Source organism: Rhipicephalus sanguineus, chromosome 1, assembly GCF_013339695.2.
Source record: "Rhipicephalus sanguineus isolate Rsan-2018 chromosome 1, BIME_Rsan_1.4, whole genome shotgun sequence".
In the NCBI taxonomy this organism is placed as follows: domain Eukaryota; kingdom Metazoa; phylum Arthropoda; class Arachnida; order Ixodida; family Ixodidae; genus Rhipicephalus; species Rhipicephalus sanguineus.
The window spans coordinates 324,116,988-324,137,352 of NC_051176.1; the positions used below are offsets into that span (position 1 = coordinate 324,116,988).

A 20,365-nucleotide genomic window follows, 5' to 3' on the forward strand; every position below is an offset into this window, starting at 1 on the left:
CAAGAAGCCCTTCTTTCACTGTATAGTGCTGTTTGGTTTTCCGGCGAGATCCCCTCGGCCTGGAAAGAAGCCATTATATTCCGATTCTAAAACAGGGTAAGGACCCATCCTCTGTTGCGAGCTACAGGCCCATTGCACTGACAAGCTGCCTCTGTAAACTCTTTGAAAAGATGATAAACCGCCGACTTATACATTTCCTCGAAGCAAACGAATCACTTGACCCATACCAGTGCGGTTTTCGAGAGGGTAGACCTACCTCTGACCACCTTATCCGTATCGAGGCACAAATTCGCGACGCTTTTGTCCACAAGCAATTTTTTCTTTCGGTGTTCCTCGATATGAAAAAGGCTTACGACACCGCATGGCGCTTTGGAATATTAAGAGACCTGTCCCACTTAGGTATACGCGGGAGAAGGCTAAATATAATAGAAAGTTACTTGTCCAATCGAACGTTCCGTGTTCGAGTGGGCAATGTACTCTCCAGAACATTTGTCCAAGAAGCGGGAGTGCCGCAATGTGGAGTTCTGAGTTGTACACTTTTTATTGTCAAAATGAATTACTTGCGCCTGTCAATCCCGCGTAACATGTTTTATTGCACATATGTCGACGACGTGCAGATCGGTTATAAATCTTGCAACCTTTCAATGTGCGAGCGGCAGGTGCTACTTGGTTTGAACAAGGTAACCAAATGGGCAGAGGAGGACGGGTTCAATCTCAACCCGCAAAAAAGCACTGGTGTATTATTCTCAAGAAAGAGAGGCATCCATCCGGATCCGGACATTGAGCTGCACGGTCAACGGCTACTTGTTAAAACGGAGCAAAAATTCCTAGGCGTAATCCTAGACACGAAACTTACCTTCATATCACACATAAAGTATATTATGAACAAATGCGTAAAAACTATGAATATTCTGAAAGTATTGTCACGCACTACGTGGGGTAGTGACAAGAGTGCCTGTTGAATCTCTATAAAAGCCTCATACGCACACGTCTAGATTATGGGGCGGTAATTTATCAGTCTGCGACACCGAGCGCGTTGAAGATGCTTGACCCTGTCCACCACTCTGGCATTCGTCTTTCTACGGGTGCTTTTCGCACCAGCCCTGTGGAAAGCCTCTACGTCGAATCAAACGAGTGGTCGCTCCACCTGCAGCGATCTTACATGTTTTTTTTATATTACCTCAAAGTGAACGCAGACAAGGAACACCCATCACACCCCAGAATTAATGATTTATCCAGTTCTGCCCTTTTTGACCACCGTCCCTCGGTAAGACAGCCCTACTCACTTCGCGTGAGGGGCTTAGCCGAGGAAATGGGTGTGCCACTTTTCGAACACTCTCTAATGGCTCCCACTGCACAACTACCGCCGTGGCGGTGGCAGCTAATAGATTGCGATGTATCTTTTGTGGAAGTAACGAAACACGCGCCTATTGCACATATCCGTACATACTTTCTCGAACTACAGCACAAATACACTTGTCCAGAATTCTTTACAGACGCCTCAAAGTCCAATACATCTGTGTCTTACGCAGCCGTTGGTCCATCCTTTTCCGATTCCGGTATTCTGCACCCTAATTCAAGTATCTTCACAGCAGAAGCTTACACGATACTTACGGCCGTTAAACACATTAAACAATTAAAACTACAAAAGGCAGTTATATACACAGACTCTCTAAGCGTGGTCAAAGCATTAAAACTTTGCAAAAACACAAAAACCCTGTACTTGTCTCGCTATACACTCCTTTATGCACGATATGCACACTCGAGCAACATGTCGTAGTGTGCTGGGGCCAGGGCATCGCGAGATCCAAGGCAACGTGTTGGCGGACCAGCTAGCAGCATCCGCCCACGAAAACAGTCCCAATACATCCTTAGCTATTCCCACGCTAGACCTAAAACCCTTCCTCAAAAGAAAGCTCAGGGCCTTTTGGCAGAGCACATGGGACATTCAGACACAAAATAAACTACACGCTGTCAAACCGCATCTGGGAAATTGGCCGCCAGTATCGAAGTCACGCAACAGAGAAGTTACACTCTGCAGACTTAGAATCGGTCACACACATAGTACACACACACACCTTCTGTCTGGTAGCGATTCACCTTTGTGTGAACGATGTGGTGAAGCACTAACCGTGCTTCACATTTTAATACAGTGTAAAGAATTAGACACACTTAGGAAAAAACACTTTCCACTGTCCTACCAACAACAAATTCCATTACACCCATCAATGTTCATCGGTGAACCGGTTTTTAAACACCTATCACTATTCGCGTTTTTAGAAGTTTGTAACTTTCACCTTATCTACCCAGGCATTCCGTAGCATGGCCTCCTAACAGAGGCTGCTGCTGCGGTAATTACACTTAAAGAAGCACCTGCCTCGCAGCCCTTGGTCTCAAGGGCGTTGACGAGGCATTCGTGCTCATGCCATATACCCATAGTTTCATTACGCTATTAATTCTCTCGCTATTCATTCCCACTACCCATACATTTCACGTCACGCTCATGATTTTAAGACATATATGTTTTACCCTCCTTTTCCGCGAGGAATTTTAAGGCCCTTTTACAGCCGCTTACCATAATCATTGTTCGTATTCGTTACGATGACCTGGCGCTCTTTGGCCATCAAATGGCCCTTGCGCCAATAAACATCACATATCATCATGTTCGTACGCATGCATGGAGACGCCTTTCGAGTTCATTTTTTTCGTAGTATTCGATTTTGGTGTCGTGTGTGCTTTCTGTGCACTTAGCGAAGACGATTGTGATCGAACTAGCTATTTCGCTTCGTCGTATGTTTGCGTGCGTGAACCCCGTCAGAAGATAACTATTTCAACCAGGTCTTCGATGTTGTTAGAATGCACTGATTGTATAATAGCGACCGCGACAGTGTTTTTCGTGTGATGCTCGTTGGTCGCGAACGGCGTGCGAGCGTACCTCGATCTACAGGCCAGTATATGTGGTATGTTATTATGTTATGCTACGACGCGTCGATGTGTAAAAACTGAGATCAATTCAGAAATGTATACAACCTTTTGTTGCTATTTTCACCGTCGGCTTTGTCTTTTTCCACCTCTTAGCAATAATGCCATGCAGTATGTACGCGGTCATCACCTAGTAGGTCAAATAAAAGCTGAGCTACATGAGATTTTTGGAAGTGCCACTTAGGGACTGGAATAGAAGCTCAGGCAACGTCTGTCAAAACGAGTCGAAGACGCCTCACACAGAAGTTTATTTTAGATATAACGCGCACTCGTGGTACCGATACCGCCGCATGTCTCAAGTTATGACAAAACGCAAGCTGGTCAACGCGCGTGTGCGACTTAGTACGCGAGAAGAGGTTCTTGATGGAAAATAGAAAATGACACAGTAACTGTCTCTCAGTCGAGGACACCACAACCGCGTCACCACTTTAGGAGAAGGGGGTTAAAAGGGAAGGAGGAGATAGATGGTAGGCGGGAAGGGAAGGTCACAACAGGTAGAGGGATGGGGGCAGAGGAAGGGGGAGATCCTTCGTTGTCATCGCTAATCAGGCGTTGAGCACGGCCTAGAGGCGGTCTGCGAGTTGCGCGGTATCAATGTGTTCGAGCACCCCGCGTAGGGCACCACGAACACGGTCCATGGCTCCGGCCGCGTGCAGCACATCGTTCATGGTCGCGCAGGGTAACACTTGCCTCCTGAAGGCGCGTGCGAGGTGCTCCCGTTGCCGAGCTAGGGCGGTGCAGAAGATGCGGACATGCTGCAGCGTTTCCTCCTCACGGCAATCGCCGCAGAGGGGTAATGGAGCACCGCGAAGGCGGTGCCGGCGCTCGGCGGGGCAGGCCGAGCCGGTCCGCAGTGCGAGGAGGAGGGAGCGCTCCTTTCAGCCGGCGGCTACGCGCGCATCAGGGTGGTTGCGAGCGAGCTTTCACCGGATGTTCTGGCGTGCTGAATCTACGGAGTCCGCGTACGTTGTCAGTGGAACGGCAGGGTCGTGTGCAGTCCTCGCCAGGTCGTCAGCAGCTTCGTTCCCCGCAATTCCATCGTGTGACGGTATCCATTGGACAGCCACGTCGCAACCGTGTTCTCGCAGTGCGTGCAGTTTCAAGGAGACACGCTGTGCGAGTGAGGGGGAGGGGGGGCAACTCGCCTCCTATTTGGCGAGTTGGCGAAAACACAGCTAGCTTATTACTGCAACGGTTTAGGAACTGCTCACCAACCATTCTATCATGGACTCCTTCGTACGTTTTGGCCGTATCCGACAACTCCATCCAACCGATCAAAATAGTTGGTGATGTGGCATAGAAACTGTTTACCAGTTTCAGAATGCCCGGTCTTACAAGAGCGGAACTTCTCGCGAAAGCCTTCGGCAGTCAGTCTAAACTTTTCTAATAGTCTTCTTGACCAAATCATACTCTAGTGACTTATGCCGGCATGCGGTCAAACACACTCAAGGCATCTCCCACGAGACACAGACTCAGAGCGCTTGCCCACTCGCTCTTCTCCCAGCCTTGCCCAATGGCGATCCTTTAGAATCGGTGCAAGTATGCATCGAGGTCGCCTTTTCACTCATCGAAGGGTGCCACCAGCTTACGAGGCCTGGGAGTAGGCGAGCTGGCAGACGCCGTCGCGGTAGTACTAACGTCATTGCGTGAGCTAGCATTTATTTCAGCTAATGTCAACTTAAGTTCAAGAATCTCTTTCTCGCGCTCATGCTGTACGCGTGCTCTCTCGTTCCCTATCCTCTGCGACCTCAAAAACTTCAGTGTCTCCTGTTTGGTCATGCCTAAATCTTTTGCTACGGCCACCAACTTCTCCCAATTCATCTCTGCCACCCCCGACGATACGTGACTGGGCCAGGCAGGCTCGCAACTTATTATATCACATATCTCGGGAGCGCTTGCAATGTGGATGGGATTAAGAGACAGAGACGGGAGACGGCGGTGGCACGGCAAACAAACTTTATCGAACAACACAGCAATAAATGAACAAACACACAAAAATGCACATGATCAAAAATACATGTCAATAAAATTAGCCTAAAGAATTCTTAACTTAGTAAAACCTATGGTAAAACCAAGTCTCACGCTATCCTAATAGTCCGGCTACACTCGGTAACGTCCAAAATAGAGCCTCCTTACTTGTACGACGGTCGGCGCGGCGCCAAAGCCGAACCCTCGTCGTACATGTTGCGTCGCGCTCGCCGTCGACGCTCTTGCTCCGGTCCTGTGGTCGTCGATGCTCAGCAGCAACTGGACGACCACTTGTTGACGGTTTCCCGGTCGTCGTCGTGGCCATCAGTGGAAGCGGACGAGTTAGGCCTAGCTGCCTCCTCGGTCCCTTGTTCCACGTGAGTCTGCGGCTTAAGTGACGACGTGGCACCACGGGGACTGTCCTGTGGCCGTTCAGCCAACATAGGTGGAGCGTTGCAGGCGCTCCGCTGTGACGAGGATCCATGGTAGCCTTTCCCGGTCGTCGCCGAAGTCGACCTGGACTGATCGTGCTGCACCTCCGGCACCCGCCGCTCCCTTCACCCTTGAGACGCTGGCTTCTTCGTGCTGCTTCGAACGGTGCCCCACAGACTATGCCCGTTCTCTCTTCCTGGGTTCTTCACCACGGCTCAGGTTGCGTGCCGCGAGCGCCCTTCACACGAGAGGAGGCTGTCGCACTTCGCCGACTGCAGACCCGAACATTTCCAAATCTGCACTTCCTGCACAAATTATATCCGACTCGCTATACCAACGCCTGTCCAGGATGTGGCGCCATCCCCACAACATTTCACGTCACCGTAGAGTGCACCGCTGCCTACTTCCCTCCCCTCCCACCAATCCTTCGGTCCACCCGTACCCCAGAGCAGTGGGAAGGCATCCTTCGCGAATGCGCCCCCGAGGTCTGTCGGGCGCTCGTCCAGCGGGCCCGGGCTATCGCAGAGGTTGCCATAGGAGTCCCGGAATAGGGACCCTCCCCGTTTTCTTTAAATTTTAATAAAGGAATGTTTTCATCGTCATCATCATCCATTCCTCGCACACCATCGCCACATTCCGACATTCGGTACGTGCCTCGTGCCCCTTTACTCGTGACAATGGGGGAAAAAAGAATACTGAGCTGCTCAGTTTGTGAGTCCACAGGTATCTAATAACTTTTTTTTCTACTGCAGGCCCTTCACGGCCAATGCAGGAGTGGGTACATGGATACATGAAAATACATATATTGTCGAAAATTCGTGGTGCAAATTCGGTACACTGTATGAGGTTCATGAATGAGTGAATGGTATTACAACACACACTATCATTAGGCAAGGTATCCCAGAGGGAGATAGCTGATGGAAAAGGGGAAGGTTTGTGACCGTTGACACGGCTTAAAGGTTGGCGGATTGTTTCAGAACGATTTAGTCGCACTGAGTGTTTAGGCGGATCTTGCAGGTAATGAGGAAGTGATATCTGGAAGTGACCATGATATAATTGGTAAAAGAGCTGTAGAAGGAGTGGCTTCGTGAGTATCTCCTCACACTTGAAATCATTCACTCGAGAAAAGCATAAAAAATCACAGCATAAAGAAAGGGGTTCTAGTGATTATTCATTAGGACAACGCTCCCTGACTGTTCTGGAAGACTGGTGTAGTAAACAAATCTATTCAAAGCAAAGGTGGCATTGTTTGTGCATGTAAAGTTAAAATACCCAATGGGTCGCAGCTGTTCGTGCCTGTGCAAAAGGTGCACCCATTAGAACTCGCCATCTCAGACCCGAAATATTGGAAGAGGAGGCATTTTTGGGCGAGCAGCTCGTGTGTTCCACGCGTGACTGATTTCGAACGGCCAGCAATGGACGCTTTGCAACCGGGACTCGCCTCTTTTTCGTGGAGAAGCTTCCCTTCTACACACCACGTGTGCAAATTCATCTGACAACTGTACACCAACTGTTCGCAGTGTAAATTGGGATGGAGAACGCCCTGCTTATTTCTGACCATGCTCGAAATACAAGGAAATCATAGAACTGAAAATGAGCATATAAATTCAAAATGCCCTCAAGGATTTAATCACATGTCCAAACCGTCCTATTTAGATGTGATGCACTGGGTTGCAGTGCCGCACTATTTGGCGGCCGACCGAGACACGCGTAAGGGTCGTGCCATCAGCCTCCTTGGTTGATCCGGCCAGTGGTGCATCCCATCATCAAGGGCCAGCAGGCCCCTGGATACTTGTGCTGACAGGCCCAAAATAGTTTTGAATGTGCCTGTGCAGCATCCAACCCCTTGGCAGAGGCTGAGGATACCTCTTAAAAACGGTCTCAAACATCAAAGTATGGGAATGCCTCCAGGAGCATGCCAAAAAGGAAAGAGCCCGCATTGTGGGGCCCCTAAAGGGCTCTGTACACTAATGTTTTACTGGACACAGACCACAATTGTATTCCTTGCTGGACACACATTACAAGTCTTCTTCACGTCATAGTGTTCGGCCAATCCCCTGCAGGCCTGTCCAATTCTTGCGTGAGCTCATTCCATTTTAACTTGCCGCTGCCATCCTTGGCTCCTTTTCCCTTCATTCGGTACCCATTCCATTGCTCTGACTGAACACCGTTTTTCTTTTATACACGTTACATGGCCAGTCCATGTCAACTAGAATATCAGCTACCCATGTTTGTTGTCTGACCCATCCTGCTGTCTTCCACTCTCTTAATGTTATGCCTGTCACTTTCCGTTTTATTGCACACTGCGTGGTCCTCAACTTTTTCACTGTGAATCAATGTGTGTTAAGGTACCGCATTGGAGCAAATGTGGCATGAAAACGTTTGCAGTATAGGCCACGGCATCAGGCTGGAAACAAGTGGTCACTTGTCTTTTAACTCATTTCTTGAGAACAGAGAGGAGCTCTTTTCTAAAAGTGGTACTACGCCCTGCTGCAGGATTTGGCTACCTCTGAAGAGGAAGGTGAAATGGACGATGAATACACTGCACACCAAGGGTAAGGCACCAGCACGTTTTCAACATCTGCACTGCGCATGCACTTGATTTGAAGTGAATTGTCATAGTGTAATATAAATTTGGAGCTAATAGTTTGATTAACTTAGAAAACTGCATAAAGCATTGACATACAAAATATATAATTAAGAAAACTGAAAAGAAGAGGGTGGGATTTTAAGTATGGAAGCAGTTTCATCTTATGAAGTTAAACACTGACAAAATATTTTCATGACAAATGCTAGTTCAACATTTATTTGCCACAGCAGCAGCACTTGACCTTGCCATCTTTTAGGAACACAACGTTTTGGGCACACTTGCCATACTAGTCAGCCTGCAAACTGGAATACCATTTCTTTGGCCCCTCGTCATGCTTTTCACACTTTAGATATGATTTGCAGTCAGCCACTGTGATGGCAGTTAATTTTGTGACAAACACATTGCCTTGGCAGTTAGGCCTAATCAGAACTGCTTCAGTCACTAAGCTGGCGATGTGTTGTCAACCAAGGATTTATTCATCTGATCACCCACTTAAAGTGCACGAGTTCGCTTCCAGAATTAACCTGTTTAAATATTCATTTTTTACGCGATCAATTAGGCAATGGGACAAACTACCTCAACAAATTGTAGCCGCATCCAGGGAAGCTTTCGCCACTGCGCTTGAAGATCATATTTTATCGTAGCCTGAGCACAATTTAAAGTTGCCTACACTTTCGTTTGATCTTTCTAGCGATCTAAGCTCGAGTTCGCTTTTTTTTTCGCCTCTCTCCACCTGCATATATCTGTGTGTATATATATATATATATATATATATATATATATATATGTGTGTGTGTGTGTGTGCGTGTGCATTTATTATATACAATATGTTTTCCTTGCTGCTGTATCTCCACACACGTCAGTGTTTATTACGTGTCACCCTTGGATGCTTCATTATGTATCTGTATTTCTTTTATGTACACCTCAGTGTTAATCGATTGTTGCCCTTCTGCATTTCGAAATTGTTATCTCCCCCCTACACTAATGCCCCACGCGCGCGCTGTAGGTACTGTAAATAAATAAATAAAATAAAATAAATAAATATTTGCCTTAGTTCTCAGTCATCACACACCTATTTGCAGTAGCCATATAGTTATCAGAAAAAAAATACGTTGCCAAGGAAAGCAAGAGTATTGGGGATAAAGAGAATAGTGAATTTTTTTTTGTAACCCCGCTTTCTGTGATATCATGAGTTTTGTGCTACTCATGTCATGAGGCTGTGGCCATTTGTGTTGTTGTGCCGAATTGTATACGTTCACCTGTGGTCGTGATTGATCGCGTTGTCGATCCTTGTGAAAGCTGGTGATGGGGTTTGTGTTTCGCTAGTTTTTGGGTGGTGTCTGTACGTGTCATTGATCCAGTTTATGACAATTTTTAGGTGTTTGCTGTGCTGTTAGAATTGCGGGATCTCTCCTGCCCTTGGAGCACCGGACGCAGTACACTGCATATTCAAACCAACAAAAGGGCATTTTTATTTTCACTTTCTACATAGCAAGCCTGTTACCTATATAATGATAAAAGTAAGTAGTATTCCAATGTGTTTACGTAGTGAGCCCAGTAGCCGAATTATAAAAATCAATGTGACACACTCATGCCAATGCAACACTATGCGGCATCATCACTGATGTTCAAATCATCGTGTGAGGGAGTCCGTGGGAACAATCCGCAGTTTGCCCCATGGAGTGTCTGCGACCAGCTCCAAGGACCAACCCTGGTAGCACGCAATGTTGCCACAACGTTGAAGCAACTTTCTCAATGTGGCGCCAACGCTGTGTCAGCATGTGGTGCTACTAGGGAGAGGGTCCCGCATATCTCTGCCACCAGGTCGTACCACCGCAGAAACATCTCTCGCGCATCGGTGACTACGCCGACATCGGCTGCTGGGTTAGTGTCCCTGGGTGAAGCTGGCCCGCAGGGCGCACCACGGCCTCCATGATGTAAAAATCACGAGATGCGAGCATCCCCACAGAAGACTCATATGAGTGCAGGAATTTCATTAATACTTCTTCTTGGGCGAGTTCATATTGTACATTAAGGGGGTAACAGCGCGAACACACACCGACAAGAGAGACGACACGGACACAAAAGCGCTGACTGACAACTGGTTTTAATGGCAGAATGATACACCTTATATATGCCAAAATGAAGCATGGTAAAGTAAAACAAATAGAGGGATGGATAACAAAGTAGCACAAATCTTCACAAGTTTTTTGCGCAGGCATTGTGCAGGTCTTGATAGTATTTCAACCAGAATCAATTCAAGTCTGTGTTTTATAGATGTGCTGACTTGCGTTCGCGTGCACCCATTAGCCAATAAATCCACCATGGCTTTTGTTATTGTTTCGGACGCCCACTAAAAGCTGTGAACCAAGCCTAAGCCGTGAGGACGACGCGAAAGCCCTTCTGGATCATCGGGCAAGCCGAAGGCGGGAAGGGCTACTGCCAAAATATGGGCTCTTACCCAAGAAGCCAAAAACCATGGTGACGACGACAACAGCCATGATAACCGCCGCTGTGTCACCCGCAACAGTCGTGATGCGGCAGCCCAGGACGCTGCCAACTTTCCTTTTATCATCAATTGAAGACCCATAAAGCTGTTCGGAGACGTGCGTCCTAGTCGCCGCCTTGAACAATTGGGACTCTGAAGAGAAACTGCGGTGTGTCTACTTCTATTTAGAAGACGCCGCGAAAACGTGGTTTGAGAACCGAGAATCCACACTCCAAACCTGGAGTCTTTTTCGGACGTCGCTCCTAAGCACCTTTCCCCGCAGGGGCGTCTGCGCAAGCAGGCGTTTGATGATTGGCGTCACCATGGACCCGCGCCAACGAGGGGGTTTTGACCCCGTCCCACGCCTCGCCGTGCGTGGCTCAGCCGTGTCCGGGGAAAAGGGGACCCCGGGGGTTGAGCTGACGCCGGGTGATTGGACCTTTAAGGCCTCCCGTGTGGAGATAGGTTTGCACTAGGCTTACCTACGAGCGCGACCGTGTAGGGACGCGACGTTCTCCACTGCCGCAGCGAACAAAGACGCTACGGCCGGGTTCGTCGATTCTCCGGCACGGCGCAGAAACCACGCACGAGGCAGGGTAACAACAACAACGGGTTTATTAACCCAAGATGCAGCACAGTACGACACTCACAGGCTTGCAGGCCGTAAGGGGAACTCCGCAAGACCGATCGAGTACGCTTGCCAGCGGCGCTAAGACTACCACACAAAGGGCAGCGGTCGAGCACCCGAACGAGAAGCCGCCTGCTAGAGCAGCGCGTCAACCTCTCGTGCTAGCCTGAGAGCATCTGACGCGGGCAAGCCCGCGCCAAACAGAAGCGAGCTCAAGGGGGAAGGGGGTTGTCACTGGCGGCCAATGAGGAGAGGCGTTGCGCAGTGACGTAAGCTAGCTTGGTGGCGTGAGCATGTGAGCATGTCGAGGCATGTCCGGACGCGTGCCCGCGCGCCGGGAGGCTGACGCATGGCTTGCACCAGACAAAGAGGCCTGGCGCTGCCGCCGCGGTCGCCATACCGCCGATTAACGGCGGTTCCCGGCGCTCGAGCCGCGCGGGCCAACACGCGCGCTAGCTGGGGAACGAGGCGCCAAAGGGAAGGGCGCGCTCGATTCCCACATTCCCCCCTCCTAAAGACCGAGGCCAGCCTGTGAAAGAGGCTGTCCGAGGCCAAGTGGCAAGGTCAGCTCAGCCGCAAGGGGGCTGGCCAACGGGGCAAAGTCCAACAGGGGGGTGTCGTCTTCCCAAAGGTACAAGTCGATAGGTCGTCCATGGCCACACAAAAGTTCCACCGAAAGTTCCACCACAAGGGGGAGCCCACTGCCGTAAGAAGGTCCACAGCCCAGGAGGAACGGGGAAGACTCCACAAGGGCGGGCAGCCGGCCCGCTTGAAGTTCGCCGGACTGGAGAGGTTGGCAGCCGGGAACGTACGAGGCGTGGCTGCAAGTTGCGAGCGGCAGCCAACCGCCGAAAGTCGCTGGGACGGGGGCCTCACAGGAACAGGAGGCCGGAACAGCAGGCAGCCAGGAACGGAGGCCGGAGCGACCACGCTCGGGCCTGGGCCAAAGCTTGAGTGGGCGGAATAGCCGCCGAGGGTGGCTACCGAAGCTGCCAGGTGTGTAAGGCAGGGTGGAGGTGACTGCAGGGCAGAAGGCAGGAACGCAGGCCACAGCTGGGAGGACCAGGGAACGGCAGGCCATCAGGTCTGGAACAGGCTGGTGGCGCGGTAGGCGCAGGGAGACGACGGGGCGATGCAGGAGTGGACAGAAATGCCCCCGGCATAGCCGGCTTGCCAAAAAGGGGTGCCTGCCTGACAGTGCTGCCCAACAAAGGGGGCGCTTGCCAGGTTATGGCTTGGACAACACGTCAGGGGGTATTTTCGGCCAAGAGGGCTTTCTACTACTTCTAGACGTGTGCCGCCGCAACTTAGCGGTTATTCTCCATTCACTGTCATGGTATGGAATAAAGTCCAGCTACCTGTCAGTGGGAGAAAGGTTGCTTAAGTGCGCTTCCGCAGGCTGTACCGATGGCGTGGCTTGGAGCCAGCCTTCTCACGGTTTTCCTGCGGTTCGGTGACCGCCTCCCCCCCTCCCAAGTCGTTGCTGCGGGCAACGAAAGGTTTGAGGTCGGAGACGTTAACTGGACCGCCGACTTGTCTCCCTTGGGAGTCAGCCAGCCTGTACACCAGAGGCGACACTTTGGTCTGCACTCGGTATGGGCCCAACCACTTGGCCGACAGGGAGGCAGAGATGCCTTTGGCAGCGTCACTCAAGACGTGATTGCGCCAGTTATGTGGAGATAGGTTTGCACTAGGCTTACCTACGAGCGCGACCGTGTAGGGACGCGACGTTCTCCACTGCCGCAGCGAACAAAGACGCTACGGCCGGGTTCGTCGATTCTCCGGCACGGCGCAGAAACCACGCACGAGGCAGGGTAACAACAACAACGGGTTTATTAACCCAAGATGCAGCACAGTACGACACTCACAGGCTTGCAGGCCGTAAGGGGAACTCCGCAAGACCGATCGAGTACGCTTGCCAGCGGCGCTAAGACTACCACACAAAGGGCAGCGGTCGAGCACCCGAACGAGAAGCCGCCTGCTAGAGCAGCGCGTCAACCTCTCGTGCTAGCCTGAGAGCATCTGACGCGGGCAAGCCCGCGCCAAACAGAAGCGAGCTCAAGGGGGAAGGGGGTTGTCACTGGCGGCCAATGAGGAGAGGCGTTGCGCAGTGACGTAAGCTAGCTTGGTGGCGTGAGCATGTGAGCATGTCGAGGCATGTCCGGACGCGTGCCCGCGCGCCGGGAGGCTGACGCATGGCTTGCACCAGACAAAGAGGCCTGGCGCTGCCGCCGCGGTCGCCATACCGCCGATTAACGGCGGTTCCCGGCGCTCGAGCCGCGCGGGCCAACACGCGCGCTAGCTGGGGAACGAGGCGCCAAAGGGAAGGGCGCGCTCGATTCCCACATTCCCCCCTCCTAAAGACCGAGGCCAGCCTGTGAAAGAGGCTGTCCGAGGCCAAGTGGCAAGGTCAGCTCAGCCGCAAGGGGGCTGGCCAACGGGGCAAAGTCCAACAGGGGGGTGTCGTCTTCCCAAAGGTACAAGTCGATAGGTCGTCCATGGCCACACAAAAGTTCCACCGAAAGTTCCACCACAAGGGGGAGCCCACTGCCGTAAGAAGGTCCACAGCCCAGGAGGAACGGGGAAGACTGCACAAGGGCGGGCAGCCGGCCCGCTTGAAGTTCGCCGGACTGGAGAGGTTGGCAGCCGGGAACGTACGAGGCGTGGCTGCAAGTTGCGAGCGGCAGCCAACCGCCGAAAGTCGCTGGGACGGGGGCCTCACAGGAACAGCAGGCCGGAACAGCAGGCAGCCAGGAACGGAGGCCGGAGCGACCACGCTCGGGCCTGGGCCAAAGCTTGAGTGGACGGAATAGCCGCCGAGGGTGGCTACCGAAGCTGCCAGGTGTGTAAGGCAGGGTGGAGGTGACTGCAGGGCAGAAGGCAGGAACGCAGGCCACAGCTGGGAGGACCAGGGAACGGCAGGCCATCAGGTCTGGAACAGGCTGGTGGCGCGGTAGGCGCAGGGAGACGACGGGGCGATGCAGGAGTGGACAGAAATGCCCCCGGCATAGCCGGCTTGCCAAAAAGGGGTGCCTGCCTGACAGTGCTGCCCAACAAAGGGGGCGCTTGCCAGGTTATGGCTTGGACAACACGTCAGGGGGTATTTTCGGCCAAGAGGGCTTTCTACTACTTCTAGACGTGTGCCGCCGCAACTTAGCGGTTATTCTCCATTCACTGTCATGGTATGGAATAAAGTCCAGCTACCTGTCAGTGGGAGAAAGGTTGCTTAAGTGCGCTTCCGCAGGCTGTACCGATGGCGTGGCTTGGAGCCAGCCTTCTCACGGTTTTCCTGCGGTTCGGTGACCGCCTCCCCCCCTCCCAAGTCGTTGCTGCGGGCAACGAAAGGTTTGAGGTCGGAGACGTTAACTGGACCGCCGACTTGTCTCCCTTGGGAGTCAGCCAGCCTGTACACCAGAGGCGACACTTTGGTCTGCACTCGGTATGGGCCCAACCACTTGGCCGACAGGGAGGCAGAGATGCCTTTGGCAGCGTCACTCAAGACGTGATTGCGCCAGTTATGTGGAGATAGGTTTGCACTAGGCTTACCTACGAGCGCGACCGTGTAGGGACGCGACGTTCTCCACTGCCGCAGCGAACAAAGACGCTACGGCCGGGTTCGTCGATTCTCCGGCACGGCGCAGAAACCACGCACGAGGCAGGGTAACAACAACAACGGGTTTATTAACCCAAGATGCAGCACAGTACGACACTCACAGGCTTGCAGGCCGTAAGGGGAACTCCGCAAGACCGATCGAGTACGCTTGCCAGCGGCGCTAAGACTACCACACAAAGGGCAGCGGTCGAGCACCCGAACGAGAAGCCGCCTGCTAGAGCAGCGCGTCAACCTCTCGTGCTAGCCTGAGAGCATCTGACGCGGGCAAGCCCGCGCCAAACAGAAGCGAGCTCAAGGGGGAAGGGGGTTGTCACTGGCGGCCAATGAGGAGAGGCGTTGCGCAGTGACGTAAGCTAGCTTGGTGGCGTGAGCATGTGAGCATGTCGAGGCATGTCCGGACGCGTGCCCGCGCGCCGGGAGGCTGACGCATGGCTTGCACCAGACAAAGAGGCCTGGCGCTGCCGCCGCGGTCGCCATACCGCCGATTAACGGCGGTTCCCGGCGCTCGAGCCGCGCGGGCCAACACGCGCGCTAGCTGGGGAACGAGGCGCCAAAGGGAAGGGCGCGCTCGATTCCCACACCCGGCAGAGGCAACACACCCATTTGGCCCCGGCTTGCGAGAATCCCCACAGAAGACACATATGAGTGCAGGAATCTTCACAAGAAACACTCCCGAAGATCCATGTGGTACGTTGCGAACAATCATCTACAAAGGCTCGAACTAATTCACTGTTTTTGGTTGCTCAGTGTCTAAAGGAAACTATTGGAAGCGGCTATGAAGCAACTAAGATGGCAAATGGGGATTTGCTCCTGGAAGTAAAAGACAAGGACAAGTATAACAAGCTTGCACAGCTCGTGGCGCTTGGAAACAATCCTGTGTCGGTGAGCACACACAGGACCACGAACACTGTGAAATGTGTAGTGTTGGACGAAGATCTAATGGAACTCACTGAAACAGAACTCCTGGATGGATGGAGAGATCAAAATGTAGTCCATGTGCAGCGCATCACAATCAGGAGGAATGACATTGAAATCCCGACAAAGCACATAATACTGACTTTCAGCTCGACTACCTCACACGAAACTCTGGAAACCGGCTATGTGAAACTGCATGTCAGACTCTACATTCCCAACCCGCAGCGTTGCTTTAAACGCCAAAGATTTGGTCATCCATCCCAGAGCTGTCGAGGGCAGCTTACCTGCGTGAAATGCGGAACAGCGGGACACTGCTGGCGACTGCAATCATGATGAGATGCACTGTACGAACTGCGACGGCACTCACCCTGCGTACTCCAGAGCTTGTCCGGCCTGGTGCGGGAAAAGGAAATTATTATTGTTAAAGTCAAGGAAAATATAATGTTCCGTGAAGCGGGACAACGTATTTCGCCATCATTTGCAATAAAAACATCTTTCGCGGAAGTGGTGCAACAGGGGCCGACACCACAACGGCCTTTGGCGGTTTCCCGGACCACGCGCAGCGTGCTGAGGCCAACGCTACTCGCCCGCACGATGGGAGCAGCCAAGGCTGCCCTGCCATCTCTTATCCTGACCACACCAGTGGCGTCTAGGAGCTGCAGCACCAGCCAAGGCGCCACAGAGGCCAAGGAGGTGGCATCGACGTTCGGCCAGGTGGGGTCCAAGACTTCGTTGCTTGATCCGAAGCCCATGCAAAGTAGACATCGCTCTCTGGAGCGATCTTCCAGTGCCTCTCAAGAGGCTGTGAACGCCACTCCAAGTCAGATGGTGCAGGCAGCGGCGAAGGGGCGGCGGGACTCTGTCGACCGCTCCAAAAAAGACAAAACAGCAATTACGGGGCCTGAGAAAGGCCCTGTAAAGTAATTGAACCTGCTGTTTCTTGAAATATGTCACCCAACTTTCCTCTCTTCCATTCACGTGTAGCGGCAAGTATCACCCTTTAATTTCAAAATGGCTTTTGTTATCCACTGGAATTGTAGAGGACTGCTACATAACTTAGGTGACATCTTCTCCCCTGTGGCAACTCAGTTGAAAAAAACAATTGGAACCAATTGGAAAATTTCGACCTGGTTCCAATTGGTTCCCTTTGTGAATTAGTACACAATTGGGCCATGTGGACCAATTGGGCCAATTCGTTGTATGCCAATTGGGTCAAATGGTGCAGTAGTACATAACCAATTGGGCCAATTGGCTGTGTTCCAATTGGGCCGATTGGTTGTACTGCGATTGGGTCAAATGGTGCAGTCAGCACATTACCATTTGGGTCAATTGGTTGTATTCCAATTGGTTCAAGTGGTACATGCCCAGGTGAAATTTCAGGATTAATTATAAAGTAGAATTCAAATTGGCCAGAACTTGCACGGATCTCAGCTGGCTGCTATCGCATTTCACTTAGTTGGTTCCTACTTTGATTGGCTCAGGACCTGCTTGGTCCAGCCAACTGCAAACAGCCAAGGCAGCATGGTGGGGAAACTCAGAATTTATTTGAGCACTTGCAGCAAGTTTTCTTATCATTACAAGGTGTCCTTAGATGAGCAGTGTGCTTGCGCGTATCCTTGTACACCACCTGAAAGAAATGAAGGCAATAATGACTCATGAAACGTACAGCAAACGTATAGTTTTACCAAATAACATGCGTGGCATGAGCCCATTCGCGCTTAGTAGTACAACGTTAAAATGGCCCTTAATTAGCCTAGTCTGAGAAGCAGTTTATGCTGTAGGAAAACTATGTAAGAATTAATAACGTTCGCCGTCGCGGCGGTCCATCATTTACAGTGCTCGGCAAGCTGACCCGAAAGAAACGAGTTCGATCCTGCCCGCAGCGGTCGCATTTCAATGGAGGCGAAATGCGACCCTTACGGCAACCGATTATATTTCATTTAATACTACTCTGACTAGATGTCAAATGAATTCACTTGCACATAATCGCTAGCGCTTTCTACAAAGACACATGTGCGCCATAAGGCGTAGGCATTACACAGAGGATGCTTACATAAACCGGCATGTAGTGTACTTCGCGCATTTCATCGCATACTGCAGCAAGGTACAATGACACCACACAAATACTCTGGACAAACGTTCGCTTACATTCCAAATATGTAAGTGCAATACTTACATGGAAGGATCAGAGCTGAGGAAATCGGTGATCCTCGATCGACGCTGACGAAGCGATCGCCGCATGGTACAACCAACACAACTCTAAAAACCGCTCGAACACGCTGATGTTGACTTGTAACACTTTCCACAGATAGAAGCGACCAAAAATAAATGTCTCATCTTAATGTCACCAAGTTTCCTCTAGCAAACACGCTGCACTAGGAACATGCCGCACGCACACATGGAAAGAGAGCACCACGACTAGCCGCTATGTGCGAAACTACCAAAACTACGGGTCATAATAATATTTGACCACCGCCTGTAATGCTCTTACCTGTAAATAAAAAAATGCAGCTTACTTTTTAATATAATATTGATATTATAAAGTACGTTATTATGTAGTATTTGTACCGGAAAACACCAAGAAAAGATACGAGACTACTGCTACTGAGATGCGACTATTGATGCTGTCAACAAAAATGCCGGCAATGCGGCGTTAGTCGTGACAGCGCAATGTTCACTGCATTCCGATCGTGGCAGATAATGACGAATGTTGATGAAAAAAATTCCTCTTTTCGTAGGGAAGTAACCGTTATGCTTTAAACATTAGCTAGTTGTGCAACGGCTCAGTATGACCAAACGGCTAGTAGATTTCGTGTCGGTCGTGCGCAGATCTACGGGAAACGTCGAATAAAAGTTCGCTTTGTTCCAACAGTATTTTTTGCAATACATTCATACGGGGTATATATCACGGCTGTAAAATGTCATCTTTTCTTCACACCATTTGAATTAATGCAACCAATTGGTGCTTGTCATAACAATTGTATATATAAATAAGCACTTACAACACTTCGCAAGTAAACGAAGTCGAAGCACTTGATAACTCAAATTCCTTGATCGAATTGTGCACGCAAATTTCCTATGGAACCGCCTGGCCCAGCTGAAAATGAGTGTTTCCATTTGGCAATGCCAGTTGATCCAAATGACCCTATTGGGGATTCCATTTAGCCCAATTGGAAATGAGCTTCCAATTGTGAGCTTCCAAATGGTTCAAGTGAGCTACCACTTGAACCATTTGGTCATTTCAGTTGTTCCAAATGGTCCAGTTAGAGATCCCATTTGGCCCAATTGGAAGTGAGCGTATCCTCTTGAACCATTTGGAAATTCCAAATGGTCCTCTTGGGATACCGTTTGGCCCAATTGGAAATCACTATTACCATTTGGACCCATTGATGTTTTCAAATGGTTCCAATTGTTTTTTTCAACTGGGAATCTGCTTACAAGAAACAAACTTGGGCGACAGGCACACAAAATTTTTAAAGGACCTTACTGTCGTACGGCGAGACCGAACCCAGGCTAGCCGCTTGTCTGGTGGCGTGGCTGTTATTTTGCGAAGTGGTGTCCCTACTAGACGAGTGACTGTTAACAGCCACATAGAAGCCGTAGCTGTTACAATTTTGGCGCATAAAACTGTCACAATTTGTTCCATTTATATTTCGCCAACTACGCCATTCAGACATTTGGAGTTGGTTTTAAACCAGCTGCCTGAGGTCAGGTGCGTAAGTTTCGAGGCGATTTCACCTCCTACACGGTTCCCATTCTCTCAACAGCTGGCAGCCAAACACACTTGCAGGAACAAGCAGACATATTGGGCCAACACTTCCACACAATATCCATCTCAGCGAATTATTCGGCAGCTTTCCTAAAATATAAAGAATCAGCTGAAAAACAAAAGGTTCCAACTAAGAAGGTTCTAACAGATTATACAACAAGCCTCCAACGCTTCTTGAAATCAATAGGCCAGGCAAAAGTACAGCACCTGGTCCTGATAGGATACGTTATGCGATGCTCGCTCACTTGTCCCTGAAAGCTGTAGAGGCCCTGCTTAGTTTTTTCAACATAATCTGGGAAACAGCTGAAATGCCAAATCAATGGAAGAAAGCCACCATAGCCCCATTTTTGAAAGTCGGAAAACAGCCCAGACTAGCGAGTAACTACAGACCGATTGCGCTCACAAGCTGCCTTGCAAAATCATATGAAACCATTATAAATATCAGATCGACATATATCCTTGATTCAGAAACCTTGTTGGATAGCCATCAGTGCGTGTACAAGTAAGGTTGTTCAACTATTGAATGCCTGGTCCGATTAGAAAATGGAACACGTAATGCGTTCCTACACAAACAGCACTGCCTAGCTGTCTTTTTCGACCTCGAAAAAGCGTATGACACTACACGGAAATTCAAGTACGTCTTGGCACAGTGCTATCACGTGTGTTCACTCAGGAAAACGGTGTGCCTCAGGGCTGTGTTTTAAGCGCAACACTGTTTGTAGTCAAGATGAACTCGGTTAACAGGGTTGTACCTGTCCCACTAATGCACTCACTTTACGTGGATGATCTTCAGATCGCGTGCCGTGCATCGAATATGGCAACGTGTGAACCTCCAAATTCAAATTACCTTAAACAAACTCAACAAATGGGCATCTGAAAACGGCTTCCGGTTTTCCTTGGAAAAAACTGTTGCTGCTGTTTTCTCCCAAAAGAGAGGCTTACAACCGGACCTGAAACTAGGTGAAGCAGCATTGCCGGTG

At 50.5% G+C, this 20,365-nt stretch overlaps 1 protein-coding gene across 1 annotated transcript in view; it reads left to right on the top strand.

The window, feature by feature from the left end:
- Positions 1-20,365, top strand: part of LOC119379502 (mitogen-activated protein kinase kinase kinase 13) — a 419,538-nt gene that overhangs the window by 305,508 nt on the left and 93,665 nt on the right. The window contains exon 7 of the mRNA XM_037648803.2: positions 7,879-7,937. Within this exon, the coding sequence (XP_037504731.2) occupies positions 7,879-7,937 (59 nt within the window). The remainder of the gene's footprint in view (positions 1-7,878; positions 7,938-20,365) is intronic.